The 17,072-nt window shown below is 44.5% G+C and overlaps 1 protein-coding gene across 5 annotated transcripts in view; it reads right to left on the bottom strand.

Moving 5' to 3' along the window:
• FMNL2 (formin-like 2) overlaps positions 1-17,072 on the bottom strand; it is a 331,355-nt gene that overhangs the window by 4,512 nt on the left and 309,771 nt on the right. For all 5 annotated transcript variants that reach the window (XM_010840000.1, XM_010840005.1, XM_010840002.1 and 2 more), the window contains 10 exons: positions 15,744-15,868; positions 14,979-15,181; positions 13,460-13,694; positions 12,333-12,401; positions 12,125-12,205; positions 10,009-10,138; positions 7,325-7,488; positions 6,292-6,393; positions 3,794-3,892; positions 2,927-3,050 (listed from right to left, as the gene is read on the bottom strand). In XM_010840000.1, coding sequence (XP_010838302.1) covers positions 2,927-3,050; positions 3,794-3,892; positions 6,292-6,393; positions 7,325-7,488; positions 10,009-10,138; positions 12,125-12,205; positions 12,333-12,401; positions 13,460-13,694; positions 14,979-15,181; positions 15,744-15,868 — 1,332 coding nt within the window. The remainder of the gene's footprint in view (positions 1-2,926; positions 3,051-3,793; positions 3,893-6,291; positions 6,394-7,324; positions 7,489-10,008; positions 10,139-12,124; positions 12,206-12,332; positions 12,402-13,459; positions 13,695-14,978; positions 15,182-15,743; positions 15,869-17,072) is intronic.

The raw sequence follows: 17,072 nt of genomic DNA, 5'->3' as shown, positions 1-17,072 counted from the left end.
TAGTAATATTTAGCCACTATCTTGACCAAAGAAGCAGATCCAGATATGAGCTCATCACAGTAGTAATGCCCTGGGTTTGACATGGAACAGAGCCACCAGTGAATAAGCATGAATGAGAAGACAGTGGGGTCTCCCAAGCCTTTATATTCATTGCTTAGTTCACAGCCTTGCTCCAACGGAACTGCTGACAGCTGAAACTTGGTCATGACACTCAGAAGGAAAAGTGAATATAAAGCTACGGATTACCTATATCAGCTTACACAGGCCTCTAGATCTAAAGAGCTCCCTGAGTTTAGCTTGTACCATGAGCTCCATCACACTGTGGATGATGGCTACGAACTACATAAGGCACTTAAGATCCAACTTACAGGTGTGTGTACTTCACAGATCCTTTTGCAAATCATTTTGCATCTGTAGAGCACTTTGTATTCCTGAGAGCTTGTATAGCAGCTCATTTTACTATCAAAGCAAGCTGAGCACAAAAAGGTTGGTTTAATATCTATATAAATCTATTCCAACACAGAAAGTGCTCAATAAATGGTAGGAACAGTAATTATTGTTATTGGTGACTGTCATTTTATGTTGAAAGATATTAGCCTCAAAATCTTAAAAGCAACCTAGTTCGTCCCCACCCTGACTCTCAAAGAAGTGTTCCATTTTCTGAAAATTTCTATATGTAATTGTATTAATTCAACTGGCACACACCATCCCAGCCATGTGGGTTCAGGATGTATTAAAAATGCTAGTGAGTCAGCAATTGTGACTGAAATGAGAAACCATGCAGCATGAAAACAACATAAAATACACCACAGTGGAGATGGCAGTTCCATGCTAGACTGCTGGGTAGGCCTGACACACAGACAGAGGGTCGTTAGAGGTCAAAAAATCCATAGCAACCTTTTAAGAGCATCAGGTGAGAAAGAGTAATAGTTTAGTAATGGTATTCCTCAGTGAGAACAGGTTCGCAGAAAAATCGAGAGCCACGCTTGGCGGTGCGAGCAGTAAAGGGCACAGTCTTCAGCACTGCATTGAAATAACAGTCAAACAAGACAAACAGTAAGAAGCCACAATCTACTGCATTAGTACATGGTTAGTGCTTTGTTAATCATACCTGGGGGAAGGGTGAGGGAGGGGAGCAGGAAACGGGGAAGGCAATATATAATATATACCCAGGTGAGTTCAAAAAGCCTAGAAGAGTTACTCAATCTACTCAATCTGGGGCAGGGTTGAGTAGATCATGGAAAATAGCCCAAGCAGAAGGGGAAAAAAAAAAAACTCCATAAACATATTTATTTACCTCCTATGGTAGATCAGGTCAGGCAAATAGAAACTGTACATTTTATGAGCCAGTGTCGCTAAGCTGGAGAACAAGTTGATGAAAACGGAGCTCTGAGTTCTTAATGTGCCATGGCTGGATGCTCCTCTACCTACAAGTCAACCTCATTGTGTCCTTGAGGCTACAACAGTGCTTACCCAAGGAGATCTGTTCTGGTCTTGCTCAGAGCAGAGCTTCTCACTCCATGCAGAGGAGACAAGGAGATGCTAAACAAGGAAGCTTTATCTGGGAGCCACCTGCCAGCCACTGTGGGGCGAACAGACACAGGCAGGCACAGAGGTACAGGGCACGCGTGTACCCTGCAGACGCTGGCACTTTCATCAGCCACTTACCTATTCCACTTCTCACACTGGTTTACTCTGGACAAGTAATTATTTATTGACTTCCTTTTTTAGTGATTCATTCTCCTCGTTTATTTCTTTGGGTCTGAGCTGATAAAAAATCCTGACTTGGCCATTTTGTAATCCCTATTTTCAATGCTGACTAAGCTATTAACAAGAAATGAGACACCAAAAATCTGGAGAGTTATATTTTTTTTTAAAAATAGGACAATTAAGGAAATATGAATAATGACTGGCTTTTTTTTTTCAGGACCCTGTGGGTATGCTTTTTTTTTTTTTTTTAAACTAAACAGACCTTATCTTTCAAAGATTATATGGAAATACTTCTAAAGGAAATTGCATGTCTTGGATTTGCTTCAAAATAACCCCAAGGGAACAGGTAGAAGCGGATATGTAACAAAATTGGCCATGAGCTGGAAACTCCTGACTGGTGATGGGTACTATTCTCTATACTTTTACAGAGTTTCCTCTACTCTTTTGTGTAACATTTCCTACCAAAAAGTGTTAAGTATCTTGGAAGCTGAGAAACTTTAGGCAACAAATATGAAAAGGCAGTCACTTGTAGCCACTGCCCCAAATTACTGCCCCCATCTTTAACAGGGAATGCAGAAACTCTGAAGAGTTGGTTTGAGCAGAAAGCCTTAGGCTACAACTTAGATAAGAACAAAGCTGGGTTAGGCACGATTTCTAGCGGAGAGAATGACCATTCCTCAACCCTCTGGGCTTTTGACCTGTTGGTCCATCCTCATGAAAGCACTGATTTCCTAGCATCTTCACTTACTTTAAATGAGTGAAAAGGCTTTTAAAGAGCATGTTGAAAAAACATGCGTTGACTGTGGTTAGTACAGTATGGGTCCTGTCGGTAAGTAGGCAGATGGGTAAAAGTGGCCATGAGCGAGAAAATGGAGCATGGGGACAAATCTAAGACAACAGGACATCATTAGGAGGAGGAGCCACGTTGAATGATATTCAGGGTTCCAATGATATTGAGATACTGAAACATGATATTGAGAAATTTTTTTGTTGTTGCTTCAGAGAGAATGTTGGAGTTCTTTGACCGGCAGTATACAGGTTACTATACACATACTTCAAACACTAGCATGGCGTTTCTCTGTAATTCTGCATCTGGATAAAATCAACTGAAGAACTTGTAAACCCTGGACAAAAGCAGTAGCAAAATCTGTAAATGGTCCAGAAACAGTGAGGCCAGCGGGATCTCCCTGGGCCACAGTGAGGAAGTAGCTTTTACCTGTGATAATATCTTCAATGGCACCATCTTTTCCTTCGTATACATGTCTATTATCTTTAACTTGCCGCCTTCTCAATTCGGCAATTAATTCTTGCTGCTGCCTTTTTGATTTGTGGGAAGGAGACTGAGAAGAAAAAAGAATGGCAGAGATTAATGAGACCAACACCCACTGGAGGTCTGAGAAAATCCAAAACGGGTCTGAGCATTTTGTGACTAACAAGCAGCCTCAGTCTGAAACACAGACAGCACCATCCCAACACACTGCTCAGCAGAAGAAAACTTAGGAAGTTTCTGGGAACAAAATCCTTTTCACAAAGAACACACAAAACTGGCAGCCAGAGGAAGGCCAGATCCCATGGCAAAAGGCAGCTAGTAATAGCCACTGACTTGTTACACTTCAGTGCAGAGGATCGTGATGAAAAATACTATGACCTGCCAGCCTTCATCATGGTCTTCACCTGTGTTGTTTCCCTCCCTAGAATGCTCTCTCCCATTCCTCCTTACGAAGCCTTCCCCCTATCGGGGCCAGCACCAATGGTGACCCTGTGAAGCCTTCTCCTTCCCAGACACTTCGCTGTTCAGTCAGCAGGTTACCTGGGATGGTCTCTCTGTACATCCAACCAAGATTTAAGTTCCCTATCTCTATAAACTTGGAAATGCTATGCATACATGCTCTCAGCCTCATTCCAGTGATGGCTGAACAAGTAATGAGTGAACAAGCATCCATCTGCCAAGTTTCCAAGCCCAGGAAGGAACTGAAGCATCCTGTCCCAGCCTGGCTCTTTGCCCCTCTTGCCCGCATGCCTCCATGGAGCCATCAGGACCCTGCTCACACAAAGACCATGGATGGAGCCTGGCACATCTCACCTTTGGGTCCTGCTGCTCCAGCAGAGCTTCCTGCTCCAGGAGTTTCTCCATGAGCGCTTGTTCCTGCTTTTTCCTCAGCTCATTTTCCTCTTCTGCTTGCTGGGTGAAATCAAAATAAGCAGAAGATTATGTTGCTGGAAACGCCAGCAGTCAAGATTTTTAAAAAGCCCTCGTGAGAGGCTCCTTAGTTAGCCAGGAATTAGAGTGAAGGGAAGGTTTAAAAGCTCTACACTTTATTCCTACATATGACTCTGGGGTTTTGCTGTCAGTCTATATCACAGCTCTTCAAAACTCTTAGTTGAGATTCACCTTTTTCAGAAAATTCCTTTCCTGATGGTCCTCTCCCTACTCAAGCTGCTTCCTAGTCTTTCTCATGTTGTGTGGGGATTTCCCCTCCCTACAGATTCTCTGAAAAGAAGGTCTCAGATTCCTCTCCTTCTGCCCATTCTTAGGGAAAAACCTCCACCCCTGGCCTCCTGTCACCGAGTGACACTCTTGGACTCCCTCCTCACTCCTTTCCAAGGGAGGCAGCGGCAAGGCTGACAGATTAGGGACAAGAAATCTAACAGGTCGACCTCAGTTCAACCCTCTGAGCATCCTCTCTCTGGAATCCAGCCTCCCTCAGCTACTTCTAATAGTCTAGCTGTGCAGTGATAAATCTAAATCAGGGCTGAAGTATAAGCTCACCCTATCCTCCAAACCAGCTTTTGTCAGTAATAAACTTTACATTTTCATCTTTGTTGCTTTTGTCTCAAGTTTCACTTCGGTTGACACTTAGGAAGATAAAACATCCTAAAATCCTAACATCTGCCCACCAAGTCCCTCGGTCAGTGTCAGGCCAGGCAGTTATTATCTATGTAGTGTGTTAGGGCAAGTAGAACATCTGATCGCATCCCTGCCTGACAAGTGCCTCACGGAGCCAGAGAACAGGACCTTGGGGAGAAAGGATAACATGGAAGGAATGTGCTAAGAAGCTCTGACCTGTGACACCCCACAGACCACCAAGAGTGGCACCTCTTCTTTTCCTCCAGACTTGGAGACCAACCAGGGCCTCTTCCCAGCTTGTATTATACATTTGTAAACAGCATATAGTTTCTCTTTAGACCTTAGACTTACAATTTTTCATGTGAAGAAACATGGTCCCAGCTCATAACCAGAGCTGGCTCAAGCCATCTCTGCACCTGAGCCAGAGAGCTGCAGAGCACCTCGGTCAGCAGGCCCAGTGCCCAGCACTTCTCACTGCCCACAGCCCCTGGGATCACACACATGGACCTGGTGCTGTGCCTGTGCTCACCCTCACATACGCAAGGGGGTGCCTTCCTTCTGCTGGTCGTATCACCACTACACTGAGCCATGCTGAGAGAAGAGGGCTGAATAGTGGGAACCTCGTGGGTTCCAGTGAAAAGGCCCAGGGATGGTTCTCCAAAGCCATCAGGACGGTGAAGTGACTCACTGTTTCCAATCACATTTTCTGGAAATGTCCACACCTCTGTTGCATCCCTCCCCACTCCACTGTCACGCTCCTCCTTCCTCCACCAACATCTCCCAGGTGAACATGAGGCGAGCCTGGAGAGTAGAGACTGCACTGCCTTCTCGAGCACTCACGTGAGTGCTCAGTCATGTCTGACCCTTTGCGACTCCATGGGCTGTAGCCCACTAGGTTCCTCTGTCCATGAGATTCTCCAGGCAAGAATACTGGAGTGGGTTGCCATTTCCTGCTCCAGGGGATCTTCTCTGCCCAGGGATCTAACCTGCATCTCCTGTACCTCCTGCATTGGCAGGTCGATTCTTTACCATTGCTCCATCTGGAAAGCTGAGCACTGAAATCTCATAATGCTCTCCTTGGCTTCCTTTCTCATTGGACACATTTTTCTGACACAGATCTGAATCATGCACTTTTTCAAAACCATGGTCTCAGGGTATATGGGTCCCAGGGTATGTCACAGAGGGCCTCCCATTTAAAGGAAGGGCCATTATGGGTCCAGATAAGGAAACAGGGAGCGACTATCCTTCCAAGAGCCACTTTCAGCCCACACTTAGGGAAGTGCTGGTCCAGAGGCCCGTGGTTGTGGGCGGGCCCAGCACGAACATGCTATCCCTGACCTCGGCTATGATGCCGAGGCTCACTCCCGACTTGCTCCACAACTCCACAGCAGGCCTGGGTTTCTCAGTCCTTTGACCTGCCTGCACAGGTGACAGCTGATGCGGCAGCTTCCAAAGATGGCTTTGGATGGTCCTGGGTCTCCCTCGCCCCATGGGATAGCCAAAGGCTTTTGTCTGGGGGCTGAGCCCCTGGCTGGGTAGGTAGAAACAGAGAGCATGACAGTCTGAGGGCCTAAGCAGCAGGGCCAGAAACCGCGTCTCGTCCTCCCGACCCAGATCTGCCACCTGAAGGCCTAGGGGAGGCCCCTGCAGAGCTCTCGAGACTGCAGTGCAACTCCAGGAAGGCACCCGCTCAAGAAATAACACCAGGGGAGGCTTGACAGACACCTGTTTACCTTATAGGCTTTCACAAACCGGACAAAGACGGGGAAGAAGACCGATGGGGGTGTTGTCTTGGGGTTTTCTCCAAAATACTTCACCACATCATCAAAGGCATCCTGTGAAAAAGTGAATTTCTCTTAAATGTCATTTTTTCCAGCATGTGAACTTGGGAAAGAGCTGCAGGGGCCCCTGCAACTCTCTGCCCTCTGCTCTCCCTCACCTCCCACGATTCTCCACAGCCTGTGTTTCCTCCCAACACCTGGTCAAAGGCAACCCAAAGAGGCAAGAGTGAGGCAAGAGTGCTATACAGCAACCTGTCCCTGGGACCTCCTGCCACTTCTACACACACACACACACACACACACACACACACACGCAAATGAGGAGCTTCTCCTTACAAGAGTGTCCTCAGGCCATGGGAGGACTCCTACAAGTCGACCAAGTCAGAAAGGACCTTAGAAATTGGTCAGACTCCAGCTCACTGCTTCCACAGCCAGGACACTCATGTCTTTGCCCGAATCCTCCTGGGACACAAGGCAGCCAGACTCACACGGGAGCCAGCCCAATACATCTGCTTCCTGTGTTCCCTTGACACAGCCTTCCCTTTCTGTGATGGTGTACAGTCCATTCTGGCTGCTTCTCAAGTATGTAACTTGACCCCCAGTGTGGCGAAAGATTTCAAGGTCAAGTCCCACAGAAACCCAACACACTGCGAACACTGCTCTGCCGAGCACAGGCCAGACGTGTGTTGGTTGAGGTGACCTGAATACAGGACTCATGGTAAAGGGAGCCTAGGAATGGAAGGGAAGCGGGGGTGGGCCTCAAGAAAAAAGGGTGAAGACCTCAAATTAGAAGAGGACAATGAGCAGCACAGGGACATCTCCAGGTACAAATGCAGAAAGACCCTATCCCTGCTTAGCATAGTTACATAGGGTATCTATCCTCAGCAGAGGGGAATTTAGCCCCCCCAGTCAGGACAGGGCCCCAGGTGGCTTTACGGAATCCGATTCCTTCTTCTTCATGGAGGTCAGGGACACCGGCACTGACCTGGGCAATCTTGGCATCGTCCTGCAGCTTCTTCAGCTTCCCCTCGTTGTTGAAGATGAACTCCTTCAACAGCGTGTTGTGGTCGTGCATGGTGTACTCCCTCTTGGTCAAGTCCATGCCCCTCTGCAGCTCCTTGACGTCCAGTAAAACATTCTCGAGGGACACTGAAGTAGAGAAAGCAAGGTCCCCATGACTTTAATGGGAAAGGTCAAAGCCACGGTGAGTTCTCACTGGGAAGCCAACTTCTCAGTGGGCTACCAGGGTTATGCAAGAGCCTGGGATCTGGTTTCCAGTCTTTAGTGAAGAGATGCTTCAATAGGAGTAATTTACGAAGTACTCACCATCAAGCACTGCAGTAAATCCCTTATATGCACTAATTCATTTATACCATTAGCCCATGTTGCTGACAAGGAAAAGCAGCACAAAGAAGTTACATGGGCTTCCTTAGGTGACAAGCTAGGAGGTGGCAGAGATGAAGCTTGGATAACAAATATGGACCCCAAATCCTGTGTTTGTTTCCAACTATTCCACTCCTCTTACTGGACATGATAACCTATTGCTTAGCCTATAGGCTCAGAGGTTCCTTAACTGACTGGCCCAAGAGCTTATCCTCTATGTTGAACTCTTCTGCATTTCTATGACTCCCCAGCAGGGGGCAGCATTTCACCTACTGAATTTCAGTTGTCCTGACCACCAAGACCCAAAGCAACCTGGAACAGCTTCTTTTCGCTAAACAACCCTTCCGCGTTTCAGAAGGGATTATGAGCAGTGCTTCAGAAGGGATTATGAGCAGGAATCTTTCCATCTGCAGTGTAGCCATTCTCCCAGGGTGGGTTCACCCCTGCAGTCTCCTGCAGGAGGTCTGAGCCCCACCTCCGGCTCCCCATTCCCTGACTCAGCTCTGCACAGGGAGGAATTATAGAACAAAGTAGCATGTTTTTCCCTAACTAGACCCACACTGTGTTATTCATCTCTGACTCCCCAGTGCTTAGGCCAGTGCCAAGTACAAAGCAGGAACTAAAAAAGCTTACTGGAGAAAGGAAGGAGTGAATGAATAAACGAGGGGTGGGATAAAGAATCTGTCACATATGAAACTTAAAAAGGCATTCCAATGTAATTAGGTGCAGACAAGTACTGTTTAATTCCATTTTATACGAGATATCTAGAATAGTCAAATTCATAGAGTCAGAAAGTACGATTAGTAGAGGCCGAGGGGTTGGGGGGGGTGGGGAGGGGACAAAGGGTGGGCAGTTAGTGTTTAATGGGGACAGAGATTCAGTTTAGGAAAGTGAAAAATTCAGGAGATGGATCATGGTGACAGCTTCACAGCAAAGTGAATGTACTTACACATTCACACTGAACAGTGCCCCTGGATTGCATGAGTGAATATAGTTAAATGGTATTTTTTATATTATATGACTTCTACCACAGTAAAAAAATAAATAAAACAAAGGAATCCACGTGGGCCCCAGAATGAGAACACAGAAAACAAGTCTGTCAGAGAGCACCTCAATTTCCCGAATCTCCCCCACTGGGTTTTTTGAAATGACGCTTTAGGGGAATCTCATTTGGGCCAAAATGAGCTACAGGAAATTTTTAAACTTGTTTTTTCTTAATTAGAATTGTGATGCTAAAACCCCTTAATTTAGACAAAGGAAAACTTGAAAAGGAAGAAAATCACTCAATCAGAAGAGAAATACATATGAGAAGACAACCCGAGTTCAAGTTCCTTTTGTTTTTAAATTATTATTATTTATTTATTGCTGTGCTGACTTCCCCTGTTGCGGAGCACAGGCTCAGTAGCTGTGGCACATGGGCTTCATTGTGCCGTGGCTTGTGGGATCTTCCTGGACCAGGGATCAAACCCATGTCTTATGCATGGGCAGGCAGCTTCTTAAACCTCTAGACCACCAGAGGAGCGCCTCAAGTTGTGTTTCTATCACTTTCTAGCCATGTATCCTTGGGCAAGACATTTAATCTATAAAAAATGTCAAGTTTTCTCATTTGAAACATAAGGATACTATTATCTAGTACAGAGCCACAATCTCAGGGTCATTGGTGATTTATACAAAAAAATTCCCAATTGTCACAGCAAAGCAACAACGAGTACTACTGATAATTCAGGCTAAACACAAACGTTTAGAACTGCCACACCTGAGCAAGTAGGACGGCACAAAATCTAATTAAAGAATCTGGGGGGTGGGGGGGGGAGGGGGTTGGGTGGGAATCTTAGATTCTCATTCTCTTATTTCAAATAACAGCAACAGGGACTTCCCTGGTGGTCCAGTGGTTAAGACTCCATGCTTCCAGTGCAGAGGGGCACAGGTTTGATCCCTAGTCGGGGAACTGAGATCCCACATGCAGAGAGGCATGGCCAAAAAGTGAAAAAAAGAAAATTACAGCAACAGAATAAAAAGAGCAACAGATGGAAGAGGGAAGTCACATGAGCCCAAAAGACCTGGATCTTTATCAAAAGGACACTAAGGTCCCCTTCATGTCCATGTTTGTTATTGATCCCAGGAATGGGCAGCACCACAGCCCATGCGTTTCAGCTCAGAGCCTCTGATATTTTAGCCTCACCTTCATAGAAGGGTTCTGAGAAGTGCTATTTACACAGGGAATGGTTCCCCCATGACTCAAGGCATTTACACCCAACAGTAATGTTAAAAGCTGAAATTGAGTACCTGCGGCAGCTTTCTCCACATAATGAAGCTCATTATAAAAGAGGGACACTTGTTGATATTTTTCTTTTACGACATTGGATATATAGTGCAGAAGCGTTTGCTTTCGGTCCGTTGACTTTGTATCTAAGAGCTGAAAACCAGAAGGGACACGGGTTAGAGTAAAGATGACGTTCTCCCCCTCAGAATAAACACGTGAGCACAGGAGCCCCAGAGGAGATGGAAAACACCCCCACAGGAGAGTCAGCTTGATTCTCACGTGAACCAGCCCTTGGATTATTAAGTGACAAGAGGACTTCCTGACCAGGGGATACACCAAACCTCAGAGACGACTCTAAGCATGAGAGCAGTTCACGTTTCTCTCCTCACCGGAACTCCTCGTCCCCATCCGCCCCACCGCCTCCCCGCCACTTACAAGCAGCAAGACTCCAGGCTCTGCTCCCCAAGTGAAGGCCAGAGTGGGATTGGGGCTGGAACTGGCAGGTGAGCACAGGTGCGCCCTGGCAGGCAGAGGCCCTTTCCCCACAGTCCTCACATCCCACTTGGTTGCTTTTATTTACCAACCCAAAGCAGACGTGCTTACTGGACCATGGCCTCCTAGGGGCCAGAACTGAGATTTAATACACACTCCCTATCAAATAACCGCATAGCCCCGGGTCGGGGACTCCACCTGCTGCCCCGTAGGCTCCTGTGAAATCACGGTACCCCATACAGCCTGGATGTGAGAGTTGGACTGTGAAGAAGGCTGAGCGCCGAAGAATTGATGCTTTTGAACTGTGGTGTTGGAGAAGACTCTTGAGAGTCCCTTGGACTGCAAGGAGATCCAACCAGGCCATTCTGAAGGAGATCAGCCCTGGGATTTCTTTGGAAGGAATGATGCTAAAGCTGAAACTCCAGTACTTTGGCCACCTCATGTGAAGAGTTGACTCACTGGAAAAGACTCTGATGCTGGGAGGGATTGGGGGCAGGAGGAGAAGGGGACGACAGAGGATGAGATGGCTGGATGGCATCACTGACTCGATGGACGTGAGTCTGAGTGAACTCCAGGAGCTGGCGATGGACAGGGAGGCCTGGTGTGCTGCGATTCATGGGGTCGCAAAGAGTCGGACACGACTGAGTGACTGAACTGAACTGATACAGCCTGGGCGACAGGGCTCCACAGAGCATTTTCTCTAGTGCTATTCACACAAGTCAGGTGACTGAAAAGCAGAGCACCCTTCTCCATCCAAGAAGGGGAAAAAAAATTTTTTGTTTGTTTTTTTTTTTAGACAACATAGAAAAATAAAAATAAGAAGCTCTAAAGAATTTCCTAATTCCATTCAACCTCTCTGTTAATACCTGACCTACTTCCATTCGGTTTTTCCTTCCGTATTTTACTTAGTTAAAAATCAAACTGTATAGACAACTTATACTCTTTCTTTCCCAAACACCAAATTATCTATTCCTTTGAAAACTCTTCACAAATATTCTTACACTTGAAGGACAGCTCATTGGATCAACTATTATTACAGCATATTTAATCATTTCCAATCTTTACATTGTTGCTGCTGCTGCTGCTGCTAAGTCGCTTCAGTTGTGTCCCACTCTGTGTGACCCCATAGACAGCAGCCCACCAGGCTCCCCCGTCCCTGGGATTCTCCAGGCAAGAACCCTGGAGTGGGTTGCCATTTCCTTCTCCAATGCATGAAAGCGAAAAGTGAAGTGAAGTCGCTCAGTCGTGTCCGACTCTTAGTGACTCCATGGACTGTAGCCCACCAGGCTCCTCCGTGCATGGGATTTTCCAGGCACGAGTACTGGAGTGGGGTGCCATTGCCTTCTCCATTACATTGTTGCTAATTGTTTGCAATTATAAATAAAATAACAGAATCCATACTTCTGACTCCTGAGGAAGGAGTCCTAAAAATGGAAATACTGAGTCACAAGGTATTATTCGTTTGAAGTGCCTGCTGCCAAATGGTGTTTCAGAAAATTTATACCAACTGATCCTCCCACTAGCAGAGAATCTTCATCAAAATATCCCACCCCACTTCCCAGAGCAGAACCTCTCTGCTCCAGGGTTTAATCTTTGCCAGCTGTTTCATCTCTCATATAACTCTTGTACTTCTTTTAACCCACTCACCAGATCTAAACTCTGAAGTTTAAATCCATAAACTGCTCCTCGTTTACTGCTATTCATATAGTTTCCAAGGGCCAAGATGATCTGTAAAGAACAAGAGAAAAGATTAGCCCATCAGGACAGCATCTCAGGCATTCCCCAGCCGAGGAATGCAACTGACAAGTCAGCTCTTCCATACGTGCATAATGCATGAAAGGAAAACTTCACTTGCCTCCAGGATTTTCTTGAGTTTTTGGGACGACTTTATTGAGACAGATGCTGCTATAATTGAGTGCAGTTGCTAGATTCCAAGTCAAAGGAAAGAAGAAGGGGGGGGGGGGAAAGACACGTTAAAAATGGGGAACTCTAACTGAAAACTAAAAATTAACACAGAAGAAAATAGGCCTTCATTTAGAACTTAGAGCCTTAATGCTGAGATTCTATTTTTTCCTAAACATAACAAATTTAAATTGTCCTGCTAGGTCTTAAATAACTATCGCATCACATGTAAGCTCTTCTCTAAATAGGAAGCATTATGATTATCATAAAATCTGTAAGCAATGAGACTTAAGAGTTAGGAGTCAACAGTGTCTTTCAATAGAATTCAATTCCTTGCCCACCATCTGTAATCATGTAATACAATTCATATTTTTAAATCAATGGAGCTAGCCAAGAACAAGAACACAACAAAATAGCAAAGAAATACCATCACTGTGCAAAAATTCTCAGAATACATGCTACTATAATCAGCAATTAACAAACATTTATTTAGAAACAGAACTGGGAAAGAACTATTTATGATATTCATAAGCCTCTACCAGCTTAACACAAAGGAATAAGAGATGGCTGGCTATTATTTCTACATCACCACAGTGTATTGTAACAAACTTCCAAGGAAGAAGACTCCCATGGCAAATTTAATGCTTCCAATGAAAGCCAATAAGCCTGTTCACTAAAGATATGAGATCATTTTTAGAAATGAAGTTACATTTTCAGTCTTGCTAACCCCAGCCAGAGGACTGGTACTTTAAGGAGGGAACCAAATTTGAGAAAATGATTTTCCTTGTTCTCTGTATTGAAGTGTCATTTAAAATCCAAAGGACATTTGCAGACACAGGAAATGGCATTCTCTGGGGGGAACAGCCACATGGAATAGGGAAATTCACTGTTTTCAAAATTTACTTGGCATATACAGGGAGAAAGAGATGGCGAAAATAAAAATGCCATCTTGAAAGTTCTGGGAAAGCATCTTAAAGTCCATGACATGAAGTGCAATTCTGCGAGAACCATAAAAGAAAACAACAAAAAATTCTCTCTCTTTGTACCCCTCCATGCCCCCGCCAGAGCCGGGCCACTCACAGGAGTCAGCATCTGAATGCTTTCAGTGAAGTTCCCGATGAAGGCCATGATGGTCATCTTCTGCATGAGCCTCTCAATTTTACTGAACTGCATCATGAACCGGTCTTCATCCGACAGGTTTTCCAGGGGCTTCCGTTCCCGCTCATAGAGCCGAAGCACTTTCACCTCATTCTCAGTTGGCAAGAACCTCATCAAACATTCTACAAAGTCTACAGGCAAGGTCTTCAAGTCAAATCTGAAGACAGAAGTGGACATGCCAGTGTTAGAGAGAGAACCTCCTTCCCATCTGGTCCAGCTCATGGATGAGCTAATGTTTACAGCAGGCTGATGTCTACAGACGTGCACATGCCCCCGGGAGCTGGCTCCTGACTGTGCATCAGGGACCTTCACTGGTCCTTCCTGGAAACCTGGACCACGACTGCCACACTCAGTTTTCAGGCTATCAGTAGCCCCAAGCCTCTGGAAACCAGCAATAAATGGCAGTAGGAAAAAGCAGAAGGAAGGCTGAACGTCTGGTGGTTAAGTGGTTCAAGGACCTTTTTTAGGCATGTGAAATCCTACTAATTAAAGAGATACAAATTATACGCACGATTACAGAATATCTGATGAACTCTGTAAACGATTTCAATTAGATCAGCAAGTCTGGGATATTTTTCCTTGTGTTTAGGAAAAATGCATCCAAATGCCTATAATAAATGGATGTTTTGCTTAAATGCTTACATCCGTTTAAAGAATACCAGCTCTTTGTGGACATATGCTCAATGTGAACTAAAGAAGTATGTGCTACAACCTCTGTTTTATTCTCTGGACAAACTCTGTTCAGCAAAACAACAGAATTACATTTAATCATGACAAGCAAAATAAATATAGATTAAAAACCATAATGCATATTAGCTTTCAGCACCAGAAATCAAAGCAGAATCTCTGATCAAAATTTACAGAACATCAATGACAAATTAGTTCCTAAAACATCTAATAACATCCTTATTATATTTGAAAGTTACCACAAGTGAAAGAGTAGAAAGATTCTTCTTACAGAAGAGTAAATAAAACCAATGCCATCTCTGCAGTTCACGGATTAAAAAAAAGAAAAAAAGAACTAAACTTGGTTTAAAATGTTCGGAAAGTGCTAAGCAGCAACAGGAATCACATTCCTATTGTTATGAATTAAAATATGCATCTGTATCCTATTTGCATCTGGCATTGAGTTGAATCATTCCACAAATGCCATCAAATTTGTACTCAGCAAATCTGGATAAAATTCAGATACTCCACAGAAAGTGACATTTTCTCCCTTTTCTTATCATCTGCAATACTTCCCTCAACTTTCCTTTTATGTAAGTGTTGCTGTCGGCATATATAAGAGAGCAGACCAAGATAATAAATGATGTCACGATCCAATTGTTGTTCTTATAAGACAACTACTCATTCTAATACGGCACCCCCATGGGCCATTTCTGGTCCATCATTTTATCCTAAATTTACTAGGATATAATCTTCCTGAATGCCCTGAACTTACACATGAATAGCTTTACATATCTCTTCAGCAGTCTTTCCAGCTTTCCTTAAAGTGATGGCAAGATTTTTAGCCCTATTTGCTTCTAGTAATGTCACTTTATTCGATCCTTTCTGTGTTATCTTCTGTTTGCTTGAAGAAAGATCAATGGCAGGACCTTGGGCTTTTGTCTTAAATATTTCCTCAAATTCATCCACATTTAAATCCTGGGGTGGAGAGGGATAAGCAAATTAGATTATACTTAAAAACGAAGTCAGGAAGCCACAATTTGGAGAGTCTCTTAAGCATCAAAAGGGTTACTTTTTCTACCAAGTATAAAACTTGTTTTTGGCCATGGCTTAACTCTATTTCACTATTTGGACAACTGATTCCAACCAGTTAATTCAACTGCCTTTCAATTACTGGCTTGTAGGGATGGCCAGCACAGACCAAAGCTATCCACCAAACCAACTAGTGGGTGTGATTATTGAGTCCTTTTTTATTTACAGTTCAATAAAAGGTTTTTATGCCCTTTTATAAATTAAGGGCAGAGATTGTGTCTCTTGTCACATACAGTGAATATGTTCAAAACTATTCCATTTTAATGTCACTTGTTAAACACAGTTTTAGAACCACCTTTAAAAGAGCATTCAATTTTATTCTCCTTTTCTTCTCTTATATCGAGACACTTAAAACACTAGCTTTTTGAAATGTTCCGGTTAACACAGCACCCATCCTGGCTTTGCTGCACAGAGAAGGTCCCTTGTTTCTAACCAATGAGAAAGATACCTCCAGAATTCGTTCGTCATCAATTTCGTTGAAGACTGTGCCATTGATCTGGTTTGGCTTCAGGGCAACCCAGTTAAAAACTGGCATTCTGAATTTCGTCTTGATTGGCTTCTTAATTTTCACAGCTACAGAGGTCAAAGAGAATGCAATGAAGATTCCACCAAGACCCTTGAGAACAATCAGACAACAGTCCTTGCAGATGACACTCTAACCCTGGAGGAAGACTGGCAAGAGGTGGCCAGATGTTTTTAAAATGGAAAATGTCATACAACGCTTTGGGCAGAGCAACCTGAGGTCTTCATTTGGCTGACTGATACAAGAGCGTGCTAAAGAGGCCTAAACCCTGGGCTTTTTACTTGTATTTATTGTTTTAACGTAGGCAACTGGATGGCTGAAATAGTCACAGTGTCAAGACAATGCTTAGCACAAAGTGTCGGGGAGTAAAAATTATTCTTCATGTTATTTGATAGCAGAGAGGGCAAATACCCTGTGTCACTTGGTTTGACATGCATGAACGTGAGTGTAATTTTGACATCCTAAATTTCTGGCTCTTGAACATTTATTTAAAAAAAAGAAAAATCTTCAGTGATGATCAGAGGCTGCAGATAGTATCTGCCTAAACCACCAGGAATGAAAGGTCCAGAAGGCTGCCTTTCAGCCACAGCAACACAACCCTACGGATGATTCCAAAGGGATTATACTGGCTGCTGAGTTATTCCAAACAGACTAAGGGCTGTGCAAGTCCACAAACAGAAAATGTGTAAGAAGACAAAAAGGGTACTTAGAAATGGGGGTTTGCGTTGCTTTTGTGAAAAGGGCTGCAGTCTCTGCCCCCTCTTTCAAGGAGCAACGTCTCCCCAGGAGTCAGCTACCTGCAACTAGAAGGTAAGAATGCACTCATCAAAAACACTGGAAACCTCTTAATAGAAAGGGTTCTATCTCTGAGGGGATGGGGGCGGAGGGGTGCTAACTCCTCTTACTTTGGGGAAATAAGCTCAAAAAGATAATCCACTAAAAAGTCCATAAATTAACTGCAGAACATAAAGACGTCTTCCTAAACCAACTAGCTATGAATATTCACCTTCCAAGTCTGTCTCAGGATGCACACCACACTACGTGGGAAGAGAGGGAGAAGAAGTTCAGTCAGTGCAGAATAAAAGAAACGTAACACACAAGTGGGCTTTTACCTGGCTGCCTGCCTGACTGCAATAAGGGGGACAGACAGTGCCTCTCGTTCCTCCAGAGTTACGAAGGCCACGGAAACAGCAGGAATGTCATCTGACAGATCCACACAGAAGCATGCAGGGACACAGAAACACAGCTTTCGCC

The sequence above is a fragment of the Bison bison genome, unplaced genomic scaffold (assembly GCF_000754665.1).
Source record: "Bison bison bison isolate TAMUID 2011002044 unplaced genomic scaffold, Bison_UMD1.0 scf7180017864139, whole genome shotgun sequence".
NCBI lineage: Eukaryota > Metazoa > Chordata > Mammalia > Artiodactyla > Bovidae > Bison > Bison bison.
Note: the sequence above shows the minus strand (reverse complement) of the source record. Positions and strands in the feature narration are given on the sequence as shown.